The sequence below is a fragment of the Prionailurus bengalensis genome, chromosome C1 (genome assembly GCF_016509475.1).
Source record: "Prionailurus bengalensis isolate Pbe53 chromosome C1, Fcat_Pben_1.1_paternal_pri, whole genome shotgun sequence".
Taxonomy (NCBI): Eukaryota; Metazoa; Chordata; class Mammalia; order Carnivora; family Felidae; genus Prionailurus; species Prionailurus bengalensis.
The window spans coordinates 41,960,144-41,985,634 of NC_057345.1; the positions used below are offsets into that span (position 1 = coordinate 41,960,144).

At 40.0% G+C, this 25,491-nt stretch overlaps 3 protein-coding genes across 3 annotated transcripts in view; 1 reads left to right on the top strand and 2 right to left on the bottom strand.

Annotated features, from left to right (window-relative positions):
* Window positions 1–25,491, bottom strand: part of TXNDC12 (thioredoxin domain containing 12) — a 27,365-nt gene continuing 1,874 nt past the window's right edge. The window contains exons 2-7 of the mRNA XM_043574946.1: window positions 13,356–13,416; window positions 5,693–5,745; window positions 4,534–4,607; window positions 3,593–3,662; window positions 2,788–2,871; window positions 1–859 (exon numbers count right to left, since the gene is read on the bottom strand). Coding sequence (XP_043430881.1) covers window positions 780–859; window positions 2,788–2,871; window positions 3,593–3,662; window positions 4,534–4,607; window positions 5,693–5,745; window positions 13,356–13,416 — 422 coding nt within the window. The 3' untranslated portion in view covers window positions 1–779. The remainder of the gene's footprint in view (window positions 860–2,787; window positions 2,872–3,592; window positions 3,663–4,533; window positions 4,608–5,692; window positions 5,746–13,355; window positions 13,417–25,491) is intronic.
* On the bottom strand, window positions 8,372–11,003 carry KTI12 (KTI12 chromatin associated homolog). Its single transcript, XM_043574945.1, has one exon. It carries the CDS (start codon window positions 10,304–10,306, stop codon window positions 9,242–9,244), a length of 1,065 nt encoding a protein of 354 aa, XP_043430880.1. The 5' UTR covers window positions 10,307–11,003; the 3' UTR covers window positions 8,372–9,241.
* The window catches only part of BTF3L4 (basic transcription factor 3 like 4), a 25,437-nt gene continuing 24,687 nt past the window's right edge, over window positions 24,742–25,491 (top strand). Inside the window, exon 1 of the mRNA XM_043574950.1 lies at window positions 24,742–24,746. The gene's annotated coding sequence lies outside the window, so the exon portion shown is untranslated. The remainder of the gene's footprint in view (window positions 24,747–25,491) is intronic.

Here is a 25,491-nt window from a genome sequence, read left to right on the forward strand (position 1 = left end):
TTTCCTTTCAAAGTTTTATTAAAGTTTAATGGAACAATTAATATCTTTTAATTTTTTTGTTAACCTCAGTACAAAAATACAGTTGACGACTTGACAAAAATGGCTCCACATAGGGCTTGAAGGTTTCTGTTTCTATAACAGTAACAGGGAAAAGCATGCTTCCAGCTGGGGCTGAGTCCAAGCACACAGCCATTCTTGCACACACATGCGTGCAAACAGGGAAGCCCAAGCAGTAGAAGAGGATGGAAGTTTCTGGGATTCAGGAAGAAGCCCGAGATTATTCCCAGGAGAAAATGAGAAGAAACAGGCTGGTCTCCTTGGTGGGGTAAAATTACTGATTTACATTTAGGTTTGTTGTTTTAAATGATAAACTATTTCTGAAGTTTTACTATTGTAGAAAAGATGCTACTTGTCTCCTTTCACCACCAAGGTGAATAAAGCTGGAGGAAATGGAAAAAGATTCAAATACTGAAGTGTGAGGAATAAACCTCCAAATGGCTCAAGTTTTGTGTCAAAAGTGTCATCCTTTACATTCAATGACAAATAGACATCTTTAAGAGGGTGCGGGAAAAGGAAGTCTGCCACACTCTGCTGGATCCAAAGCACGGAGACCAGTTTCTGTTAGCAGAAGTCTTCCACAGTGACAGCGCTCCTTCCCATGTAGGCAGGAGCAAGGTTTCCTGGTTGGTTTAATTGTTCTGAGTGATTTCTCAATGTTCCCTCCCCTGCTGCTTTCCTTCCAGAACACTAACTTTGATGAAAGAAGGGATATATTCATGTTACAACTCATCTTCAAGATGTTTCTCTCTGAAGGCATCACCAGTCAGCCTTTCCTGAGCTTCCTTCATCCCCTGAACAACTGTGAAATAAAGGTGGGGGTGGGGGGAGTATGAAGTAGGTTTTTAATATCCGACATTTGACAACTAACACAGATTTTTGTTATAGGAGAAATATGACAGGATCTGGACTTGAGATCTAGTTCTGGATTTTAGGCCTGGAAAGTCATTTACCTCTTTGAATCTGTTTATAGCTTATCTATAAAATGAGCTAACACTACTTACTTCACACAGGCTTATTATAAAAATTAAATAAATAATAAGAGCTTTATAATTTATGAAATACTACAAAAATATTACTAGTTACTATGGCTTACCATCCAGGATTAGGACTGAATCCCTGTCATAGACTACAGATGTTCACTTGACCTTAAAGGAGTAGAAAACACCTTCCTACCATCCCCATCACATCGTTTTGATGAATGCTGCATTTATTTCACGTGCTGTGGAAGTTACAGGCATGTGTGTGCATGTGCTAGAAGGGGGAGTGGTCTTCAATGAAGTAGGTAGTCATTTCTAGTATCACCTAACCATAGAAGAAGGCAGGTTCTCAAAGAAAGAGTAGACTGGAAGGAGGGCCCTACATAGATGAGACATGAAACTTCGTGTTTATCTCAGGACATCTCTCTTGTAGATTTAACTTCAAGGAGAGCAGGTGTTTTGGTACAGGCTCTCTAATACAGTGACAGGCCAGGAGCTAGATTGAGCCAGAGTCTGTAAATCTCAGAAAGCAAGCCTGTAACCTCATAAGAGCCAGGTAGGATAGTTGGTTACATCCCTTTTGCTTTCCCTAAGCCTTTAGTAAAGCCAAGTTTGAATGTTCCAGTTTCATGTCAGCTGAGCCATGGGGGATTCAGGCAAAGGTTTTGTGTCCACATTTGGACTAATGTATTAAAAGATGATGGCAGTGTGGAGATGGCAATGGTAAGTTCGATGAAATTCTAAAGGGAATGTGGATCTCAAGGTTCAAGAATTGGGGACCTAAAATCTAGCTGCCCTTCCCATAAGGGAAATTTCCAGCTTTTAGTGATCTGCATTTGGGTAAGGAAGATGACATTCTCCTTACCCATGGGAAGGAGATAACTTCTCCAGATCTTGTTCCTCTCCCTATTCTAAGAAATAAGAGTTCCAAGGACTCAAAACAAAGTGATGAACAACAACAGCATGGCAATGCTGAACACATGGCAACTCAGCAAACAACCCCCTCTTATAGATGACACAGGGGAACTTTGGAAGGAAAACAGGGGCAGTACGTAGCATGAATTCCATCTCTGCCTCTAGAATGATTGTGCTCAAGGATTAGAGAACAAGAAGGCATGACTGACATGATTTCAACCTTCCTTCACCTGTTTGTGCTGATGCTGTTCTCTTTGCTTGGAACACGCTTTTTGCATTCTTCTGCTGGCTAGGTCTCACTCTTCAAGATTCAATCCAGTCACTGTGTCCTCCAGCAAGCCTTACGTACTCCATGTTGGGCTACACCTCCCACCCCTTGCTTCCATAGCTTGAAATGTCCTCATATCTGTCCATAGAGACAAATTCTTATCTTTCTAGGTCCAATTAGAGATTACGATGTATGAAACCTCTTAGACCTCATCAGCTAACAGCATTCCCCCTCCTCTGAATTCTTACAGGAAGAGTGGCATTAGTGCCGTGGGAAAAAACTTAAGTTCTGGACTGAAATCCTGGCTGTGACTTAATTGTGAGACCACAGGCAAGTGACTATCTCTGTAAGCCTCAATTCTTATTTCCTGTGGTTCAGTTAGCTCCAAACTATATTTAAGCAGCTAGGGATAGGGCTCAGTCTCATCTTTCTCCTATATTCTATACAGATCCTAGCCAAAAGCTGGTCATGCAGGAGACGCTGAGCTAACATGCTGAATCGAGTCTCCTACCATAGAGCTAGTTAAATTTAGCAGCAATTCTCCTCCTCTCTCTCAACATAACATACCTTGTTCAGCACTGACGTAGAAATACTTGTAGCTGGGGTTTCCATTCTCATTGATGATTTCAGGATGCACCTTGCCACTGGGATCTATTATAGACATAATGCCACAAGGATTGCAGTAATTATAACGGAGAGGTGTTTCAAATGCTATATAGTATATTAGGCCTTCTAGGAAACAATACTTGCCCATCTTTGCAGCCCATTATCTCACCACTCTACCCCTTGTGTTTTATGTTGTAATCACAATGAATTCCTTGCAGCTCCCTGAAGTCAAGTCCCCCATGCCTTGGCATATGCTGTTCTCTTTTCCTGGCATGTTTCTTTTCTGCTTGATGATGGGGGGATTCTGCATTTCTATTGTCTCCCCCACAGAATTCAGCAGAATGCTGAGCAAAGATTAGATGGTCATTAAATTTAGTATCTTTTATAAGTTGTTTGTGGAAAGACACTTGTTAGGTTATAGTATTCCACTGCCTCAGTTGCACTATGAAGTCAAGGGTAGGAACTATGGCTTCTCTCTGTCCCTGTAGTGCCTAGCACAGGGCTTGACCTGTGGCTGATACCCGAATGAATGAATGGATGCTCAGTACTCTGTCATTGCTCACAAAAACAGTTAGTTAATAAAAAAAAATTTTCCTTCCAATTTGAAGTTCTAGCATTTAGAACTCCCCTACTCTCTTGAAACTGGTTTTTGTTTGTTTTTGTTTTCAGCCATCCTACTACAATTTCACTAGATGGAGTAAGCGCCTTGACTCCTTTACCTGTCCTTCCACATCACAGATCCCCAGATTAAGGTCTTTCACCTTACCCAGAAAAAGGATTCGTGGAATATAACCCCCATCAGGGCTGAAATCTTCATCCTTGGGCTCTTCTTCATCCTATTAAGTATAAATCTTAAGTCAGATCATGCATGTCCTTTCTTTCTTCAAAACCTTTCAGTGGCTTCCCCTTTCACTCAGGGTAAAACCCCAAGTCCTTGCATTGGCCTAAGAGGCCCTACATAATCTGCCACCTGGGCACTTCTCTAACTTTATGTCCTTCTACCCCTTGTTCAGTCTTTTTCAACCATGCTAACCTCCTTGTTGTCAAGGCATTAAGCCAGGCATGCACCTCACTCAGGCCTTTGTACTTACTCTTACCCTCTGCCAGGACATGCTTTCTCCATTATCCACAAGGCTCACTCCTTTTGTTTCAAATCTTTGCCCAAATGTCACCTTCTTTTCTATCTATTTAAAATTGCGAAGTATCCCCTCCATCCCTCATTTTAAGCCATAGCATTTACCACCATCTGACATATTTTGTTTCACCTGTCCCACCATATTCAATTCCCCATATATAATTTCAATGAGGGCATAAAGGATACCTAATGAAGAAACATTGTACATACAAGCCCAGCACAGACAAGGTGCTCAAATGAATCACATTTTGCAGAGATCTGTGTCCTGCATGTGTTACTATACCTTTAGTTCAGCAATACAAAGATGTAAAACATGTCATAATTATAGACTAAGACTGAAGGACCTTACAATGTGGTCTTCTTAGCTAATCTCTCCTCCCCTTCCTCCCACAAGTGGAGGCTGGATGGCCTTTTACACCTGACACAAGCTTTACTATTAGAAGTGAAGAGGAAAACACATACATACAGGATGCCTGCTCTGCTAAATATGATTTTACACCATTAATGATGTTAATTCTAAAACAGCAAAGACTTAAAATCATAGCAGAAAGGAGAACCCCCCAAAGTCTTACCTCAAGATTCACCATAACGAAATTATGGGAAAGTTCTGAAATTTCTGTAGATTCTGCAAATTTGGGCTTTAAAGCTAGGAGGGAAAAAAAGAGTTTGAAATATAAGAAAACATCATTTTCATATCCAAACCCTAATTTGCAGAGTTGATTCAAATAACTGAACTCTTTTTTGTTTTAAACTCCTAAGAACCAGAATCAAGACACCTGAATTCTGGCTGTGTTTCTGCTACTTACTCACACAGGTAGGTCACCTGGAGTGAATGACTTTATTTCTCTGAAACTTTTACTTCATTTATAAAATATAGATAATGGCATATAAATGAAAAAAATATTTCTATTTACTTTTTATAGCCACGTCAGTAACTTCTACTGAAATAACAGAAAACACAGTAACATTACCGTGTGTGTGTGTGTGTGTTTATATATACATACATACATACATATATATATATATATTACACTATTCGCACTAATTTTCTATTCCTTTTCCAACTAGGATTCTGCTGAGTGTAGCATACCAAACAAAAGGAAAAACCTGACCGGGAAGTGGCAAGATGGCAAAGTAGAAAGAATAGGTGCCACAAATAACATTGGGTTCTAAATTTCATTCCCACCTCCTCCAGAAAGACTTCCCTAACCACTTCTCATGTTTCTGTACACTTCAGCTTCCTGTATTTACTGTCTATACAACTACTATAGCACTGATACTATACTCTCCCTAACCATATCTCAATTGCTTTACTCTCCAACCCCTTGCAAAGGTAACTGCAAACTTCTTGAGGGCAGGGAATCTATGTCATATATATTTCTTTGGTATTCCTTAGAGCAATCAGTACTGCTGGGAAAAGTCTGTGCCAATGTTTTTTATTTTTTTTTAATGTTTATTTCTGACAGAGAGAGAGAGAGAGAGAGACAGAAAGACAGACAGCATGAGCAAGGGAGGGGCAGAGAGAGAGGGAGACACACAATCCGAAGCAGGCTCCAGATCTGAGCTGTCAGTAGAGCCTGATGTGGGGCTCAAACTCATGAACCATGAAATCATGACCTGAGCTGAAGTCAGACACTTAACTGACTGAGCCACCCAGGTACCCCTGTGCTAATTTTTTAACTAAATGTTAATATTTAAGAACACATTTGAGGTTTGATTATTTGTACTTACCTTTGCAAGCTCCACACCAGGACTTATGGATGATCACCATTAGGGGCAAGCCACTTGAAAAGAAAACAAAGGAATTATAATCTAGTAATTCCACTTCTTTAAGTCTATCCTAATAAAATGACCATATATAAAGACAAAGATTAATGTATAAAGACGTTCAGGTAGTACGATTTGGATTAAGAAAATTTTTAGGCAACATAAATATTCAATAATAGATTATAATAAAATTATTGGTAAGTTCTGACATTCCTATAAATTCTGCAAATTTGGGCTTTAAAGCTAGGGAGAAAAGACTGTAGAAGAAACATCAAATTACAGTATTTCTAAATGTTATGGTTATATAATCATTGAAAATGTTAAAATTTTTCATTGGTACATCAAATTAAACAGAATGGGGTGCCTGGCTGGCTCAGTCGGTAGATCATGTGACTCCTGATCTCAGGATCATGAATTTAAACCCGTTGGGTGAAGAGCTTACTTTAAAAAAAACAAAAAAACAAAAAACTAGAATATAAAATTATCATCTACAGTTTGGATTTAATTGTACAACTATGTACAGAGGAAAGACCCTAAAATGAAATGAAATATACCAAAACATAATAGTTATCCCTAGATAATGGGATTGTGGGTTTTACTATACTTTTTCTATATTTTCCATTTTTTCTACAATTAAATGTAATCTTTATAATCAGGGAGGAAAAAACTTTTTCTTTTTTAAAATGATGAGCAACAGCAGCTGGGGCGCCTGGGTGGCGCAGTCGGTTAAGCGTCCGACTGCAGCCAGGTCACGATCTCGCGGTCCGTGAGTTCGAGCCCCGCGTCGGGCTCTGGGCTGATGGCTCAGAGCCTGGAGCCTGTTTCCGATTCTGTGTCTCCCTCTCTCTCTGCCCCTCCCCCGTTCATGCTGTCTCTCTCTGTCCCAAAAAAATAAATAAACGTTAAAAAAATAAATAAATAAATAAATAAATAAAATAAAATGATGAGCAACATCAACCACCTGAACCAGTCTTGGCCAAATGAAGTCCTTAAGCTCTCAAGGCTTAAATGCCAACTTGTAGGAAAGTCCTGTGTAAGCAGCCATGGCTTTCTGAATCATACAACCCCTGTAACACCACACTACATAATACAATCATTGCATTTACTATATTTACTCTATTACTTACCCATCTCCCTGCAATAGACTCGGGAGTTCCCTAAAGCAAAGAACTCAACTCTCCCTACATGCCTTACATGTGGCACATAGAATATTATTGGTACTATTGAATATATTGATAAATGCATAGCATTTACTATGTACTAGACACTATTCTAAATACACATAATTGTCAAATGAATTATTCAGTACCTCATTAGAGGCCTACTACAAATCCGGGGTGGATTTGTACCTCTAATAGTCGTAAAAACCGAATAAGCAGGAAAAACTTATGTGAGAAGTGGGATCTAAGTAACCATAATAATAATAATGATAATAATAACCAAAATATGCTACCCATTTATTATATATTGTGCTATGTGCTTTACAGGCATTATCTCATTTAAATCCTCACAATCCTAATGTATATACTACTAACATTCTCATAATAGAAATAAGAAAACTGAGACTCCCAAGAGATTAAATATTTGGCCACATAAAATCTAGGTTCTGTCATTTATGACCTAATTCATTAAGTCTGACTCTAAACCCAATGTTCTTTCTGACCATTACTGTCTACTTCAATTTAGAATCACAATCCACAACCAATAACTAACCTTGAATCTGAGAACAGAGGTTGGAAAAGGCGTTAGAAGTTGCCTAGTCCAAACCTTCCTTTCACACAGGAATTCTAATATATATCATCTAATATAGCATATGTAACTATAATACATCCACTATATCAAATATAACAAAAGGTGGTCCAGACTGCCTAATGAGCAAGAAACCCACCACCAAGGTAGCCCAACCTTTCAATAGCTCCATGCACTTACAGAGCAGTTTGGAATGCCTTGCTCCCTCCTCCCTCTCTAGTAAACTCTTATTTATCCTTCTAGAGCAGAGATCAGCACATCTCTGCAGACCTGATCCAGGCCACTGCCTGCTTCTGTAGAGCTGTAAGATACAAGCTATTTTTTTTTTTTTCATTTTTAAATGGTTGAAAACAAATCTAAAAATAGTCCCCCTTGTGATATGTGAAAATTAAATACAATACACATTTTGGTGTAGTTTTATTCAAGCACACTTATACTGAGGTGCCTGGCTGGCTCAGCTGTAATAGTATGCAACTCATGGTCTCAGGGTCATGAGTTGGAGCCCCGCTTGGGTGTAGAAATCACTTAAATAAACACAAACACACACACATATGCACTCATATTCAGTTGTATACTTATTGTATATGGTTGTTTTTGTGCTAAAATGTGCTACAGCTAATAAGCTATAACAGAGACCCTATGGCCCACAAGGCTAAAACATTTACTATTTGATGCTTTGCTGACACATGTTCTACAGTAACAGCTCAAATATTAACCCCTCTACAAGCCTTCCCAAAACTATCTTCTCTCAACGGCTAATTAGTCCTTTCCTTTTCTGGGGTCCCAAACCATTCTGTCATTATCCTGTAAACACCGACATTTTTACACCATAATCATGTTTACTTGTATTTCTCACCAAACTATTAATTTCTCAAGGGCAAAGACAGTATCTAATTCATCTTTGAAAATCACAAGTGCTGATTTTTATTTAATAAAATCAGTGAAAGAATGAAAAAGCTTAAAGTGATATTTGCCTTGAAATAAAGAATGAAGCACAACACTTATGGAAGTTGTCATCATCACTCTAGGTTAGACCAAATATCCAGTCTCTCATCAAGCACTGTCAAAGTACTATTTTGGTCAAAGGCATAACAGTGATACATGTGTCTCTAAATGTTACATTAAGTAAATTACATGAAGAACATTAAGTTACACGAAGCAAAAGAGATTCCAGCAGACTTTCTTCTAAAAGATTTTATTAGATGTAAACTCTAATAGTTATGTCTTTTGCTTCCACTAGAACCAAAGCTTCCCAAGGACAGAAACCAGTGGATTTATCGGTGACCCCTGGCCCCAGGACAGACTAGCAAAAAGTAGACACAGTACTTTAAAAACTGTGGTATGAAAGAAAGGCCAGTGCAGATGCAGAACTGTCTCATCTTCAGTTTCCACTCACAATTGTTTAAAAAAAAATTCATCCATCCAGTCTGCTCTCCTACAATTCAGATGGGGGAAATCCTGGGCGTGTGACACCACAGGTAGAACCCAATCTAAACAAATCCTGTCCACCTGAGCTCTGTCCTGGAGAAAATTGCCAAGATCCTCCAAGCCAGTTCTCCATTTTCTCTAGTCTCGATTTATGCTGTAACTCAAGGCCTGTCACAACAGAGGCACTCAGAGGAAAATGTGAGTAAAATCAGTCACAACAGCTATAGTACGACACATCAACATGCTCTGTAGACCTTCAGATTACTTTATCAAGAAACACAGAGAGCAGTGGAGGTTAGACAAGGAGCCAGGGCTTTCCCCCCACACCTCCTCTGTTTAGTGCAGGCTCTGGCTCAGATACTGCAGAAACATGTTGGCCAGCTGAGGCAGGTTCTCATTGTTGGGATGCATTTTGGTGTAGGAAATAAACTGGCGTCGGAGGCGACTCAGTTCTGCCATGGTCAAAGGCCGGGTAAACTGCAGGTGCTCCGTGGTGCCAGGAAGCTTAAGCAAGTCTCCAGGGACCGCGCGCTTCTGAGCTTCCATCAGTCCTGCCAACACCTGGCTGGTGACCTGATCCAACTGGTGCAGAAAGCTGCCGGAGGCAAGGGGCTGGGACTGTGTAGACTGATGCGGTGGGGGAGCCTGGTTCTCAAACAAGGCGGCCCGTATCTCTGCCAGGGGTAATGGCTCCTCTAAGCCCACCAAGGTGAACAGGGGCCGGTCCCAGCGGTTCCGAGAGTCGGGAGCCTCAAAGCGTAGCGTTAGTGCCTCCATAAGTTCAGGAGAGTAAAAGGTACTGACCATACGCTTTTCACATGTATCAAATTCTGAAGTCACAGGAGCTGGAAGATCTGGCACCCCGGTTTCCTCCGGCTCCAGTTCCTTAGGTACAACTGCTTGGGTTCTCCCGCTTGCTACAGAGTCCACTGCTTGTGGTTCCCTGAGGACAGGGGTGCCCACCGCCAGAGGTCTCCCTCTTTCCTCAGTGCGCGGCCTCCAACTCACACTGGGGTTCAGGCCTCGGTGGTCCACCGCATCAGCCACCCGAGGTCCCCCGCTCAGACCGCCCGGCCGTACGCAATATACCAGACAGAGCGGAGTGCGCGCCGCCCGCGCCAGGCAGTAGAGCTCGTAGCGGAAGCCCTTGATGTAGTTAAGCGAGTCGAGGATGACTACATCGTGGCGACTGAGGCGCCTCTCCACTGCGGCTCGCAAGGCCCCGCGCAACGCCTTCTCACGGGCCGAATCGCCATACGCCGTCGCGTCCTCCGTACCCAGCACCAACGCGTCATCCACTACGTACACCGCGCGGCCCTCGGCCGCTAACGCCCCACGGAGCTCCTCCGCCCGCCGGCTCTTGCCGCTGTATGGCAGCCCGCAAAACACTACGAGCGGCATCCTTACGGGACGCGGCCATGTGCAACCGGGTAGCGTCACTTCCGGGTTGCTGAACTCTCCGGCGGAAACCGGAAGGGCAAAGTGCACTTCCTGTCCCTCTCTACTCTTAAAGGACTTATTGTTGCTGTGGAAACATGAGATCTACCCCAACTAAACCCAGGATCTGCTCTCAGAAAAAAGGTGGAAATAAGAATGACATCAGTTATTTATGTCAAATAAGCCTCAAGAGAATGTGATCTGCCAAAGACTGCCCAACCGTTTATAATAGGGCCCTAATGAGCATTAAACATTGTAAAGCAGTGAGCACCATATTTATCATACAAAGACCATTCACAAATGCTAGTTCCCCTTCTTTCCTTACACCCAGTGATTCTCAGTAACTGTTTACTCAATAACCATTTCAATCATTCAACTTCTTCATGATTGGGAATTCACATGAACATAAAAGTTTCCCCATAGAAGTCCGAATGGGAAAAATAAAGCACCTTACATGGATAGAATACGTTGTTGGGATATAAAAGTATAAAAGAGAAAAAACAACATACCCCCCAAAGTCACTTAAGACTTCATCTAGGAACAGTCATTTGATTTAGAACTTGAAAAACTGGGGCGCCTGGGTGGCTGTCTGTAAAGCTGGGGACTTCAGCTCAGCTCACCATCTCCCAGTCTGAGTTCCAGCCCAGGGTGGGGCTCTGTGCTGACACGTCAGAGCCTGGAGCCTGCTTCAGATTCTCCCTGTCTCTGCCTCTCCCCTGCTCACATTCTGTTTCTTTCTCTCTCTCTCTCAACAATAAATAAACATTAAAAAATTAAAAAAAAGAAAAAAAGAACTTGAGAAACTAACATAAATTTTTCTCCTGGGTAAGGTTGCTTGATAATATACAGGATGCCTAGTTCAATTTGAATTTCAGATAAGCAACATGTTTTTAATATGTCTCAAATATTGAATGGGCCATATTTAAAATTACTTACAATTTACCCGAAATTCAAATTGAACTGGGCATCCTTATTTTTATTTGCTAAATCTGGCAACCCTAGGGGCGCCTGGGTGGCGCAGTCGGTTGAGCGTCCGACTTCAGCCAGGTCACGATCTCGCGGTCCGGGAGTTCGAGCCCCGCATCAGGCTCTGGGCTGATGGCTCAGAGCCTGGAGCCTGTTTCCAATTCTGTGTCTCCCTCTCTCTCTGCCCCTCCCCCATTCATGCTCTGTCTCTCTCTGTCCCAAAAATAAATAAACGTTGAAAAAAAATTAAAAAAAAAAATAAATAAATCTGGCAACCCTATTCTACAGAAAGTGTAAGACTCAAAGTCATTAAGCTGTAGGGTGTGTTCCAGCAAAAGCAAGCACTATACAGTTGACCCTTGAAAAACAGGGGTTTGGATTGCACAGGTACACTTATAATGCAGATTTTTTACAGTACAGTACTATAAATGTATTTTCTCTTCCTTATAACTTTCTTAATATTTTTTCTCTAGCTTACTTTGTTGTAAGAATACAATATGCAATACATATAACATACAAAATATGTTAATGGACTGTTTATGTTATCAGTGAGGCTTCCAGTCAACAGATTATTAGTAGTTAAGTTTTTGGGGAGTCAAAAGTTATATGCAGATTTTGACTAAGCAGGTGGTCAGCATCCCTAAGCCCCCATCCCAGCATTGTTTAGGGTCAATTATAATTTTGTAGGTGCAGAAGTGTGAGAGTTTCTGTGCAAGTATGTGTGTGTATAAAGTAGATGCACAGGGGCGCCTGGGTGGCTCAGTTGGTTAAGTGTCCAACTCTTAATTTCGGCTCAGATCATTATCTCACAGTTCATGAGTTTGAGCCCCATGTCAGGCTTTGCACTGACAGCGCGGAACCTGCTTGGTATTCTCTCTCTCCCTTTCTCTCCAACCCTCCCCTGCTCATGCTTGCTCTTTCTCTCTCTCTCTCAAAATAAACATTAAAACATTTTTTTAATAAAGTAGATGCACATATTTTGGGTCTTTGTATCTCTCCAGTACAGTACAATAGAGAACATTCAAGTATTGGCTTTATCACTTAGTAGCTGTGTAATCAATTGACAAATTATTTAATCATTCTGTGTCTCAATTCCTCTCCCATACAATAACAACAGTTCTTATTTCACAGGCTGAACCAACCTCATAGGTTATGAAGATTAAATAAATTAATGTATGTAAAGCACTTAGATCAGTGTTTAGCCTTCCCTCCCCTGCTCTGCCTTTTCTTCTCCTTTGCATCAGTTATTTGCATCAGTGCATAGACTAAACCTAACTGAAATTCGAGACTATTCAACTTGAGACTGTAAGGCAGTGTGGTTTACTGGTGGAGTGCAGGCTCTAATGCCATAGTGCCTGGGTCTGAATTTTGGCTCCACCGCTTACTAGCTATGTGATCTTGAGGAAGTTACTTAACTGCTCTGTGCCTTAGTTTTCTCATCTCTAAAATGAAGGTAACAGCATTAGCCACCTCAAAAGAATTCTTGTGAGAATTAAATGAGTTAATTCACATAATTCAGTGTCTGGTGCATACTAAGCACTTATTAAATGTTAACTAGTAGTGCTTTTTTTTAATATTTGGTTATTTTTTGAGAGAGAGAGAGAGAGAGAGAGAGAGCAGGGGAGGGGCAGAAAGAGAGAGGGAGAAATCCCAAGCAGGCTCCGCAATGTCAGCACAGAGCCTGATGTGGGGCTCAATCCCAGGAACTGTGAGATCATGACCTGAGGTGAAACCAAGAGTCCGATGCTCAACCAACTATGCCACCCAGGCACCTCGACTAGTATTGTTGTTGTTGTTATCATCAGGCAACTCCCCAGTTTTGGCTCTGTTTTGGCATAATCCTTCACCTGAAATTAATGTTAAGCTGATGGCTGGAAAGTGTTTTACCACCATAAATAACCTGCTGAATGTATTTTATTTTTACAGCAATCTCTAGGTCCAATGTGGGATTGTACTTGTGACACCAAGATCAAGAGTTGCATGCTCTATCTGATGAGCCAGCCAGGCGCCCCTTCCACTATAAATAACCTAAAACCATATCTTGTACCTTGCAGCTGCTTCCTTCTTCCCATCTTCTAGTGTCCTCCAATGAATGTGATCTCCAAAACCTGGAAGGAAAGAGCCTTATAAACATTCACCCGTGAATAGAGGCAAAGACCCAAAAAAAGAAATGTGGCATGTTCACAAGGTAGCCATAAAAAAGTTTTCCTCTGTCAAGAACATGGTGTTCAAGTCTCAGCTCTACCACTTTCTAGGTGTATGGGACCATGAATGGTCCCATACCTCAAGCCTCAGTTTACTTTCATATATATAAAACAGAGAAAACATGACCTAATTCATAATTTTTAAGAACAGCAAATAATGGTTGTGAAATTCTTTAACATTGAGTATGCAAATAACACTATAAGCATGAATGAGAACTTTCCACAGGGTAAACACAAAATAGGTCATAACAAATCATTACTAGCTGGTGACAATACAGGAACATAGATTTAGGGTCAGAAATACAAGGGTATGGGATGCCTGGGTGGCTCAGGTCATGATCTCATGGTTTGTGGGTTCGAGTCCTGCCTCGGGCTCTGTGCTGGAGCCTCCTTTGGATTCTGTATCTCCCTCTCTCTCTGCCCCTCCCCTACTCATGCTCTCTCTCTCTCTCTCTCTCTCTCTCTCTCTCAAAAATAAACAAACGTTAAAAAAAATGCAAGGATATGTGACTCCACTTCCTATTAAATGTGTGAATTTTGTAAATGTAGTGAACTCTCCAAGTCCCAATTTATTCATCTTTAAAATCAAGATAATAATACCTACCTCCAAGTGTTGGTGTAAAGATTAAATGAGATAATGTATCCAAAGCTACTCTTATTATTCCCCTAACTTCCACCAAAATCATACCTCTGTTATGTCAAAACCTTTCAGAGGCTCTCCAATTACCTAAAAAGAAAGGTCAAACTCTGGTAGCAGGGCTTACAAAGCCTTTCAAAATATGGCACCTGTCCATCTCCCCAGGCTCACTTTCCACACTTTTTCTAAAATCCTCTACACAAAACTATTTTCATTTCCTTAAACTCGGCATGTACTGTCTCCCCTCCAGCCTTCATAATTACTGCCTCCTCTGCCTTTCCTTCCATCCTCACTTCCAATTTATTCTTCAAATACAAACCCAGAGGGCATCATTACATCTGATAAATCTTCCCTGACTCCCAAAGCAGCCTATTCTTGCTCCATCACAGCATTTCCCAGGCTGAACTATAAATGTTTATGTGCCTGTCTCCCTCACACTAAAGGGAACTACCTTAGGGCTGAGATCATATCTGTCTTATTCCCTCCTGTTTCTCCAGCATTGAGCATTATACATGGCCATAGTAAGTGCTCCATAAAATATTTTTTGAGTAAATGAATCTTATTTAGGCCATACCATGTAAATGACTTAGTTTTATTACTTGAAAAATGTTGAGTGATCACAGTAATACTGTCATTCATTGGCCCCTTTATATGTGCTCATGTTAACTACACGTTATCTCATCTAAATTTGGCCTTGGGGTGCCTGGGTGGCTCAGTGGGTTAAACATCCGACTTTGCCTCAGGTCATGATCTCAGTTTGTGGGTTCGAGCCCTACATTGGGCTCTGTGCTGACAGCTCAGAGCCTGGAGCCTGCTTCGGATTCTGTGTCTTCCTCTCTCTCTGCCCCTCCCCCACTCATGCTCTGTTTCTACCTCAAAAATAAATACATAAAAAAATTTTTTTTAATTTGGCCTTAACAATAACCCTCTCTATATTTCCCTAAACTTCTGTTTTCTCATCAGTAAAATAGGTAAAATAATAGCTGTATCTCATAAGATTGCTACTGGATATTACATAAGAAATAAGAATATATAGTACCTTAGCACACTGCTTAGCATTTATAAATGATCAGTAAATAGCAGCTTTTGTTATGCTTTTCATTTGAGACTTCTAAGGCTCTGAGAAGTTACATAAGCTGTACCAGGTCACATAGCTGGTAAATGGCCAAGCTGAGATTTAAACTTCAATTCTATGACTTTTCAGTTATGATACTATCTTGCAGACCTTCCTTTCCCAGAAGAAATTCAAATTTCCATCAGCGTTACCACAGGGAAATAAACAGCTCATCTAGATTAGTGCACAGAGGCAGTATCCCAACTAATCATCATCATTTTTCATTTCCAACAGTGTGGGTTGCTAGCCAAGAGAAATATGTCACTTGCCTAAGGCCCAAAGTCTAATCCTGAAGGGTTAATGATTAAGTGAGAGTGAAACTGGGAGAACTGGAAGGTGCCTAATGTGACTGATCACCATCATTCCACCTGTCAATACCTAAACTCAGGCAACTTAATCCTGCCTTGGCGGGACTGCCCAAGTAGACAGTTTGGGGCGGTATCCACCTACAAAATAATAAAATCCCAGATAAAACAGACTTTCAAAATGTACTCACTGGGCTAAAGTAAGCTAAAACCAAATAGTGAGCAACAAATAAAAGGGAAAGCTGACCTGAAAGCAAATGTCTATTACAATAGAGCAAAATGGAGATAAATCTGAGATTCCATATTTAAACAATTTAAAAAAAGACTGAAATGATAATACCCCTAGTTTTCCAGATAAGTCAAATTTTAAACCTTTCTAGAGGAAAGTACTCCCCACTTTAGGCCTCCAGAATAGCCAAAGATGAACAGTTCACAATCATAGATTCCCCCAAACACATAAGAAAACAGGCCACCACAAGTAGGAATCAGCAGAGGCAACAAATAGATTTAGACCCCCTACGGACTTCAGATATTAGAATTATCAGCCATAGAACACAAAGATAACTACGTGTGAACATTTAAAGAAATAACACATGGAGGGTGCCTGGGTGGCTCAGTTGGTTAAACGCCCGAGTTGATTTTGGCTCAGGTCATGACCTCATGGTTTGTGCACTGTCAGTGCAGAGCCTGCTTGGGATTCTCTCTTTCCCTCTCTCTCTGCTCCTCCCCCACTCGCTCACTCTTTCTCTCTCAAAATAAACATTTTTTTAAATTAAAAACACATAAAGAAGTAACACATGGGATCACAAAAATGCATGCAACACATGAAATAAATAGGCAAATCTATAAAGGCACCTGGACTTCTAGAAATTAAATATATAGGGGCAGCTGGGTGGCTCAGTTGGTAGAACATTTGATCCTTGGTGTCGGGGTTGTGAGTTCAAGCCCTACCTTGGGCATAGAGCCTACTTAAAAAAAAATAATGGTTGAAATATAATATCAATGGATATTCAGTGATAAAAAGAAATGAGCTAGTAAGCCACAAAACGACATGGAGGAACCTTAAATGCATATTGCTAAGTGAATGACGCCAATGTGAAAATGCTACATAATATATGATTCCAACTACATAACATTCTGGAAGAGGCAAAACTATGGAGATTATAAAAAGATCAGTGGTTGCCAGGGGTTCACGGGGGACGGAGGGATGAGTAGGTGGAACATAGAATTTTTATAGCAGTGAAACTATTCTGTACGATTCTGTAATGGCAGATATATGTTGTTATGAGTTAAATTGTGTCTACCCCACCAAATTGGTATGTTGAAGTCCTAAACCACAATACCTGAGAATAGGACTGTATTTGGACAGTCTTTAAAGAGGTTAATTAAATTAAAATGAGGTTACTAGTATAGGTCCTAATCCATTATAACTGGTGTCCTTCTAAAAAGAGATTAGGACAGACACATATAAAAAAAAGAAAGACCATGTGAAGACACAGAAAGACAGCCATCTATAAGAAGAAACCAATCCTGCCAACCACTTGATGTTGAACTTCTAGCTTCCAGATTTGTAAGAAAATAAATTTTTGTTAATTTATTAATTAATTATTAATTTATTTCTACAAGTGTGTAGAATTTGTTATGGCACCTCTAGCAAATTAACATATATGTCATTATACACTTGTCAAAACCCAGAGACTATATAGCACAAATGTAAACCATGGACTTTAGTCAATAATAATGTATCAATACTGGCTCATCAATTGTAACAAATGAACAACATCAATGCAAGATGTTAATGATAGGGAAAACCCGGGGAGGGGGAAAGTGGAGGGGTGACAGCTGACATGGAACTCTATTTTCCACTCAAGTTTTCTACAGACCTCACACTGCTCAAAAAAATAAATTCTATTAATTAAAAAAAATACAATGAGGGGCACTTGGGTGGCTCAATTGGTCAAGCATCCGACTTTGGCTCAGGTCATGATCTCGTGATTTGTGAGTTCAAGCCCCGTGTCGGGTTCTGTGCTGACAACTCAGAGCTTGGAGATATTTTGAAGGGGCACCTGGCTGGCTCAGTCAGAAGAGTGAGTGACTCTTGATCTCAGGATTGTGAGTTTGAGCCCCATGTTGGATGTAGAGATTACTAAAAAAATAAGTAAGTAAACTTTGTATTTTTTAATAAATGTTAAATGTTTTTTAATTAAAAAATAAAAAAATTCAATGAATAGGTTAAAACAGCAAATTAGAGACCAGTGGAGAGATAAATTAGAAGTTATCCAGAATGCAGCATGGAGAGATAAGGGGATAGAAAATGTGAAGAAGAGGCCAAGAAATATTGAGAAGATTAATAGAGCTAGTATAAAAAGAATTGGAGTTTCAGAATGAAAAGATGAGAGAAAAGGATATATTTGAAAAGACAATATCACTGGGATAGGGCACTGGGTGACTGGGGAACAAAAATGGGAGGAAAAAAATACCTTTTGAAATATCAAACCATGTGAATGTATTACTACTTAAAATACATTTGCATCTTTCAAAAAGAAAAAGAAAGAAAGAATGGCTGAGAATTTTCAAGAACTTAGAGAAAACATGAATTTGCAGGTACACAAAACACAATCTATAGCAACTGAGACAAATTACAAAATCAAAATACATACACTTACACCATAGTGAAACTGCAGAGCAGCAAAAATATTAAGATCGTTAAAGCATTTCAGAGACAAATGACATATTTCCTACAAAACATCAATAATTAGACTGACAGGAGCAAACCAGAAATCAGAAGAAAGCAGAATACCATCTTCAAAATACTGAAAAGGAAATATCCCTAAATTTAGAATTACGTGCCCAGCAAAACTATCTTTCAAGAACGAGGGCAAGACAGACATCTTCTGAAAAACTAAGAAACTTTTCCACCATCACGTATTCACAACTCATTATTATTTCAATGAATAAATATTTACTATGTAGTATTACATAGTGGTTAAGAGCATGAACTCTGGACCTAGACTCCCTAGGTTGGAATCCTAGTTGCAGCTTACTAGCTGTGTGACTTAGGGCAAGTTTCTTACCCTCAGTTTCTTCACCTGTGGATAACCAAGGATTACAACAGTACTTACCTGTTAGGGTTGCTGTGAGGATTGAAAAAATGAATACGTTAAAGAACTCTGAACAGTGTCTGGGACTGGAGAATTGCTACAAGTACCCGCTATTAATATAACATGCAAGGCACTGTTCTAAGTACTTTATGAATATTGATCCTCATAATAACCCTAGAGGTAGGTACTCTTATTAATCCCATTTTACAGATGAGAAAACTGAGGCACAAAGTCTAAATAACTCCCAAGTTTATATCACTAATGAGTATCAGAGCTGGGATCTGAACCTAGGCAATCAAGGTCCAGACTCCCTGCTTTTAATCACTACACAGTGGTGTCCCTAAAACTAGAGGGAGGTAAGAACAAAGAGGGAACAAAGAGGAGGGAACAGACAATGCAGGGCCTGTTAGGCCACTGTAAAGACTCTAGCTTTTATTAGGCTCTTGGGTTTTGATCAGAGTAGTAACACAATGTGGTTTATGTTTTCACAGGATTGCTTTGGCTTCTATGCTGAAAACAAACTATAGGCGGTGTTATGAGTTGAACTGTATCCCTTAAAAAGAGATATGTTGCAGTCTTAACCCCCAGACTTGTGACCTTATTTGGAAATAGGGTCTTTACAGAGGTAATCAAGTTAAAATGAGGTTGGCGAGGTGGGCCCTAACCCAATGTGACTGGTCTCTATCTAAAAAGGGAAATGTGGACACAGATATGCACACAGGAAGAGCATAGCCATCTACAGATCCATCCCTCACTGTTCAGAAGGAACCAATCCTGCCGATTTCAAACTTCCAGCCTCCAGAACTGTGAGACAATAAATTTCTGTTGTTTAAGCCACTCAGTTTGTGGTACTTTGTTACTGCAGCCCTAGTAAACTAATATAGGGGGGAAAAGGAAAAGCAAATGAGACTAGTAAAGTAGCTATTGCAATAATCCAGGCAAACAATGATGATGGTTTGGACTAGCAGAGATGATAGAGGGTATAAGATACTACCGGATTCTGGATATATTTTGAAGGCAAAGTCAAAAGGATTTTGCTATGCATATGGGGTGAGAGAAGTTGAGGACAACTCTTAAGGTTTTTGGCTTGGGCAACTGGAAAAATGGAGTTGCCATTAACAGAACTGGGGAAGGGAGCAATTAGAGTGAGTTTTGGAAAGAAACATTAAGAGATTTGATTTGGGTATGTTCACTTTGAGATGCTTACTAGACATCTAAGTATAGATGCTGAATAAGCGACTAAATGTCTAAGGCTGAAATTCAAGGGACAGGTATCAGAATGTGGATGTTATTAAAGTCATGAGACTGAATAAGATCACCAAGGGAGTGAGTATAGATGGAGAGGGAGTCTAAGAGCCCTGGAGGACTCCTAGGTCAGGGGAGATAAAGAAGAACAAGACAAGGACAAGAGAAGGAACTGCCAAGTGAGACTGGCAGAAAACTAGCAGTGCATGGAGTCCTGGAATCCAAGTGTTTCCAAGATGTTTCAAGAAGGAAGGATGATCAACTGACTCCAATGTTCCTGTTAAATCAGAAATGACCTCAGCATTTAGCAACTGGAGAGCAATGCTGACCTTGATAAGATCAGTTTCAATTAGACGAGTGGGATGAAAGCATGATTAGAGCAAGATCAAGATAGCCCAGGGGAAGAATCAGAGGAGTACCTACAACTCTTGCACAGAATTTTCCCGTATAGGGGGTAATTGTTAGGGGGAGCAGTGAGTTGAGGAAGGGTTTTTATTCAATATGGAGGAAAGTATAGAGATGTTGAAAGCTGATAGAAATGATGTAGTAAAGGGAGGACAATTGCTGATACAGGACAAGAAAGATGAGTCAAAAATATCTAGAGGAGGTGAAAGGAGAAAGGAGTTAGTACTCCAATAGAGGGATCAGCTTTTGCTAGGAGCACAGATAGTTTATCCAGTAGACAGGGGAGGAAGAATATATGGACATTGGTGCTAGAAGGTGGGTAGATATAGTGGTAACAATTTTTGAAAGGCCTCTCCCAATTGCTTCTATCTTCTGTTAAAGAGGAAACATGGTCACCAGCTGACAGCAAAGATTGTGGAGAAAGAATTGGAGATTTGAAGAGACAAAGGGAAATTAAAATAGTCCCCTAGGAGGGAAGAACCAGAGAAACTAAAAGAATAAGTGAAGGTCACATTTCAGGAAGAAAATGATTCCAGAAGAAAGCCTAGATACAAGGAACAGTGAACAAATAAATTGGGAAACATGTGGATAAATCTAAATATTATCTGTACAAAGAATGTTAGTGCTCAATTGGTAGAGTTAAAAAAAAAACCAACAAAACACCGAACAACTGCTTATAAGTAAAGAGGAGGTGACTGAAGTTGAAATGTTCTAAGACCCCTTTCCATTGGACGGTTAAGATACTAATATTAGATTTTGTAAGTATGTAAGTAAAATTTCAAAAGTAATCACCAAAAGAAAAGAACTAGACTGTCAACTTCTACATTAATAAAGGAGACAAAACAAAATGAGAATAAGAAAATACTAAATCCCTAAAGTAAACAAGAAGAAAAAACAGTAGCAATGCAAACCAGATGACAGAAATAAGACCAGCTCTGGCAATAATCACCATAAATATAAGTGGACTAAACTTGCCAGTTAAAGTTAAAAAATAGAAATTGTCAGATTTCACTTAAAAAAAAAAAACCAAAACCTACCTCTATAACATTTAAAAGAGCACCTAAAACAGACAGACTTGAAAAAGTCTAAAGTAAGTTGATTGAAAAGTATGTGTCGGGCAAATGTCACCCAAAAGAAAGTCAAAGAAGCTAGATAAATATCAGGTAAAATTAATTTCTCCATAAACTGGGGCAACTAAGAAGCTAGCTGACACAGCTAAAGGTCATAGGAGGTTCTGGCTAAGAATAGAGACCCTGTGGCAGCACCATTCAATAGAACTTCCTGCAATGATGGAAATGTTCTAGATCTGCACTATTTAATATGGTAGCCACTAGCCACAAGTGGCTACTGAATACCTGAAATGTGGCTAATGCAACTGAAAAGATGAATTTCTTATTTTGATTAGTTTAAATTTAAGGGTGACATGTGACTAGTACCACTGTATTGGGACAGCACAAACTTAAGAGATTAGTCCAATCCTTTAATACTAGGAAGGCCTAGAAAAAGGAAGAGGCTACCCAAAACCACAAAATCACAACCAGAATTTAGGTCTCCTGATTCCTAATTAACATGCTTTTCCAGTATCCCAACATGTGCCAACCTGCCTTACTGCATCATCCCTAAGAGTCAGTCTAGAGGTATTATTTGAAACAATTCACTACATGTACAAAATTGCTTTGAAAATTTGTATTAAAAAGTACATTGGAGGGCCTTGTGGGTGGCTCAGTTGGTTAAGCATCCAACTTTGGCTCAGGTTATGGTCTCGCAGCTTGGGGGTTCAAGCCCCACATCAGGCTCTCTGCTCTCAGTGCGGAGCCTGCTTCGGATCCTCTGTCCCCCTCTCTCTCTGCCCCTCTCCTGCTCGCACACGCACACTCTCCCTCTCTCAAATATAAATACACTTAAAAAAAAAAGTACATTGGAGGGGCACCTGGCTGGCTCAGCCGGTAGAGCATGCACCTCTTAATTGTGGGTTCTAAGTTCAAGCCCCAAGTTGGGTATAGAGAGGACTTAAAAATAAAATTGTTAAAAAATAAAAATAAAAAGTACACTGGAATTTTTCATAAGAGTCATAATCACCACCATCATTTTCTGAATGCTTACTTTGTGATGATCACAATAATACAACGATAACAACAATATTAGTAATGACTAATACTCACATGGCATTCATTGTATGTCAGGTCCTGTTTTCCATACTTTTATACATATTAACTTATCTTCACAATAAACTTACAAGGTAGAAACTCTAATTATCCCCATTTTACAGATATGGAAGCTGAAGTCAAACACCTTGCCCAAGGTTGCACTGCCAGTAAATGACAGAACTGGGATTAGAACTTAGGTGGCCAACTTCTAGAGTCTGTATTTTAACCACACGCTATACTGCCTTTCCAGCAAAGATTAAATGAACAAACGAATGAAAGAATACAGTCTCACCAAAGGAGAATGAAAACACTGACTTCAGATCTGGAAAACCAGGTCCTTTTGTTTCACTTCAAATATAACTTGAAAGGGTACAGTGTTAACTTTGTTATTAAAATCACCTACTCTCCTGACACCCACCCACACTTATACACCCATGCCAACGTGGAACATTTGAAAACAGTCCAACTTCCTGAAGTGTCACATGCACAGCCACCTAATTTATGCCGCTATCTGCAAAGTGAGCTGAAGGCTCCCACATCAGTAGCCCTTTCCCTAAAACATTAATTTTTAAAGTGGGGTTGGAGAGGACCATTTCTAAACACAGCATTTACAGCAGAATTCCAACCCCTTCATCCTGAAAGTGTTTTCATGAATGTATGTGAAAGACATCAGGAAAGTATTATCCACCCACTCCTGCTGTTGAAACAAAAGGTCAAGTGTCAGAGCTGGCAGCCAAGCCTCTAAAACAAGCAACACTGTACCTGAGAGATAGAATAACACAGTAGCTAAGCAAAGTCCAACTACAGTAGAGCAGAACTGGACTGGAATCCCACTTCCACCCTCTTGGCATTTTCACAAATGCAAAATATGGCTAAGAAAAATATCTATCCCATAGGATTCTTGTGAATGTGCGTAGGACACTGACACTTCATGTGTCAGTGCCGAATTTTTATTCCAGAGACCCAACAAAGTCATCTATCTCTGTTTCAGGCAGTGACAGCATCTGAACCACCCCCATTGACAACTTTCTTATTTCTCCTGTGAAGTCTTCAAAGGAGTTTCTGCACTCAGAGACAGCAATGGTATACTGGTTAAGAGGACGGGCTCTAGGATTTCTAAACCAGAGAGTCCATATACCAGCTGTGTGACTCCCTTGCCCCATTTTAGATTCTTCATCTGTGAAATGAGGATGATAAGAAAAAATATTATCCATCTCAGAGGGTTATTGTATTAAACTAGTTAATACATGAAAAATGCACAGAACAGTGCCTGGAATATAGTAAATGTACAGAAAATGTTAGTCATTACAATTCTCCCCATAGATGATATATCCCAAATTTTTAGGACACAGAGAACAAAATTATAGTTGACTCCTGAACAACATGGATTCAAACTGAATGCATCTACTTATACATGGATTTTTTGACAGTACAGTACTATAAATATATTTCTCTTCCTTGTGATTTTCTTAACATTTCTTTTCTCTAGCTTACTTTATTATATAAAAACAGTATATAATATATAGAACACAATAATATGTGTTAATCAAATATTTATGTTATTGGTAAGGCTACTGATCATCAGTAAAGTTTTGGAGGCGTCAAAAAAGTTATATGCTGATTTTTCAACTGTGGGATGTGCAGGGGTCAGCATCCCTAACCCCTGTGCTGCTCAAGAGTCAACTGTATTTGTTAATACCATACTGTTAATACCAACTGTATTTGTTAAAACCACTCCAATACCATACTGTTAGAGCTGAAATGACTCTTAGGAATCATTTCTAGTTCAACACTCTCATTCAATTAATAGTGCCCTGGTAAGACCAGAGCTACATGGTCTGACCAGCATTAAAACCCAGGTTTCCTGGGGCACCTGGGTGGCTCAGTCGGTTAAGCGTCTGACTTCAGGTCATGACTCGGGGTTTGTGAGTTCAAGCCCCATATGGGGCTCTGTGCTGACAACTCGGAGACTGGAGCCTGCTTCAGATTCTGTCTCCCTCTCTCTCTGCCCCTCTGCCACTCATGTTGTCTCTCTTTCTCTCTCTCAAAAATAAACATTAAAAAAAATTTTAAAACAACAAAACAAAACAAAAACACCAGGTCTCCTGATTCCTATCCAGTGCTCACACTTCTGTATTTCCTATTTTTAATGAAAATAGTAGGGTCGTTCAGTCTTTTCTCTCTGCAAACCAACAGGCCATCTTCTGGAAAGAGCCAGAGCTCTGAAAACATTTGGGAAGAAATCATACTCATCAAAATTTTCAGGAAATACTGCTTCAGGTAGCACATTTTGGGGGAGGTAGCGTAGGTAGGCTATAATTTATTTCCCAAGAATCCATACCCAAGAGATACAAAAAACAAAAATTTGAAACATTATTAATTCCTTTCAGGAACAATTAAATATTCTTCCTTAGGAGGGCATAATAATAAATATTAACTAAATCCTTTCTAAGTTTATAACACAATATTACATGCCTTTTTTTTTAATCCTTAGAGCACAGCCCCCCTTCCTCAAGTTGCCTTCTTACATACTGCTACAGTTACTGGTATTTTCCTTGCTCACCATACATATCACAGCTTATGCAATTGCTTGCTTACTTGCTTTGACAGTCCTCAGACTATAAGCAGAAAAAAGACAGGGATCTCAATGATCAGATACACCATTCATTTCTTCTTTCAACAGATATTCCTGAGCATGAATGAGACAGAAATGGTCCTGGCTTACTGGAGCAGACTATACTTGTAGCAATATCTCATTCCACATGCTTTTCTTACAAACTGTCCTCAACATTCTTTCCATGGAGGTCCTTCCCCCTTGAACACGCCCTTACAGACTACAATGGAAGTGATGCTATGTGACTTATAAGGCTAGATGATAAAAATGCAATGCATTTCCACCTTGGTCTCTTCGGACGGACCCTCTTAAGAGTCTGGCTGTCATACTGAGGAACCCCACACCTGGCCCATGAAGAAAGACCACATGGAAAAGTAACCAGACATGGAACCAAGGGACACACTTTCCCCA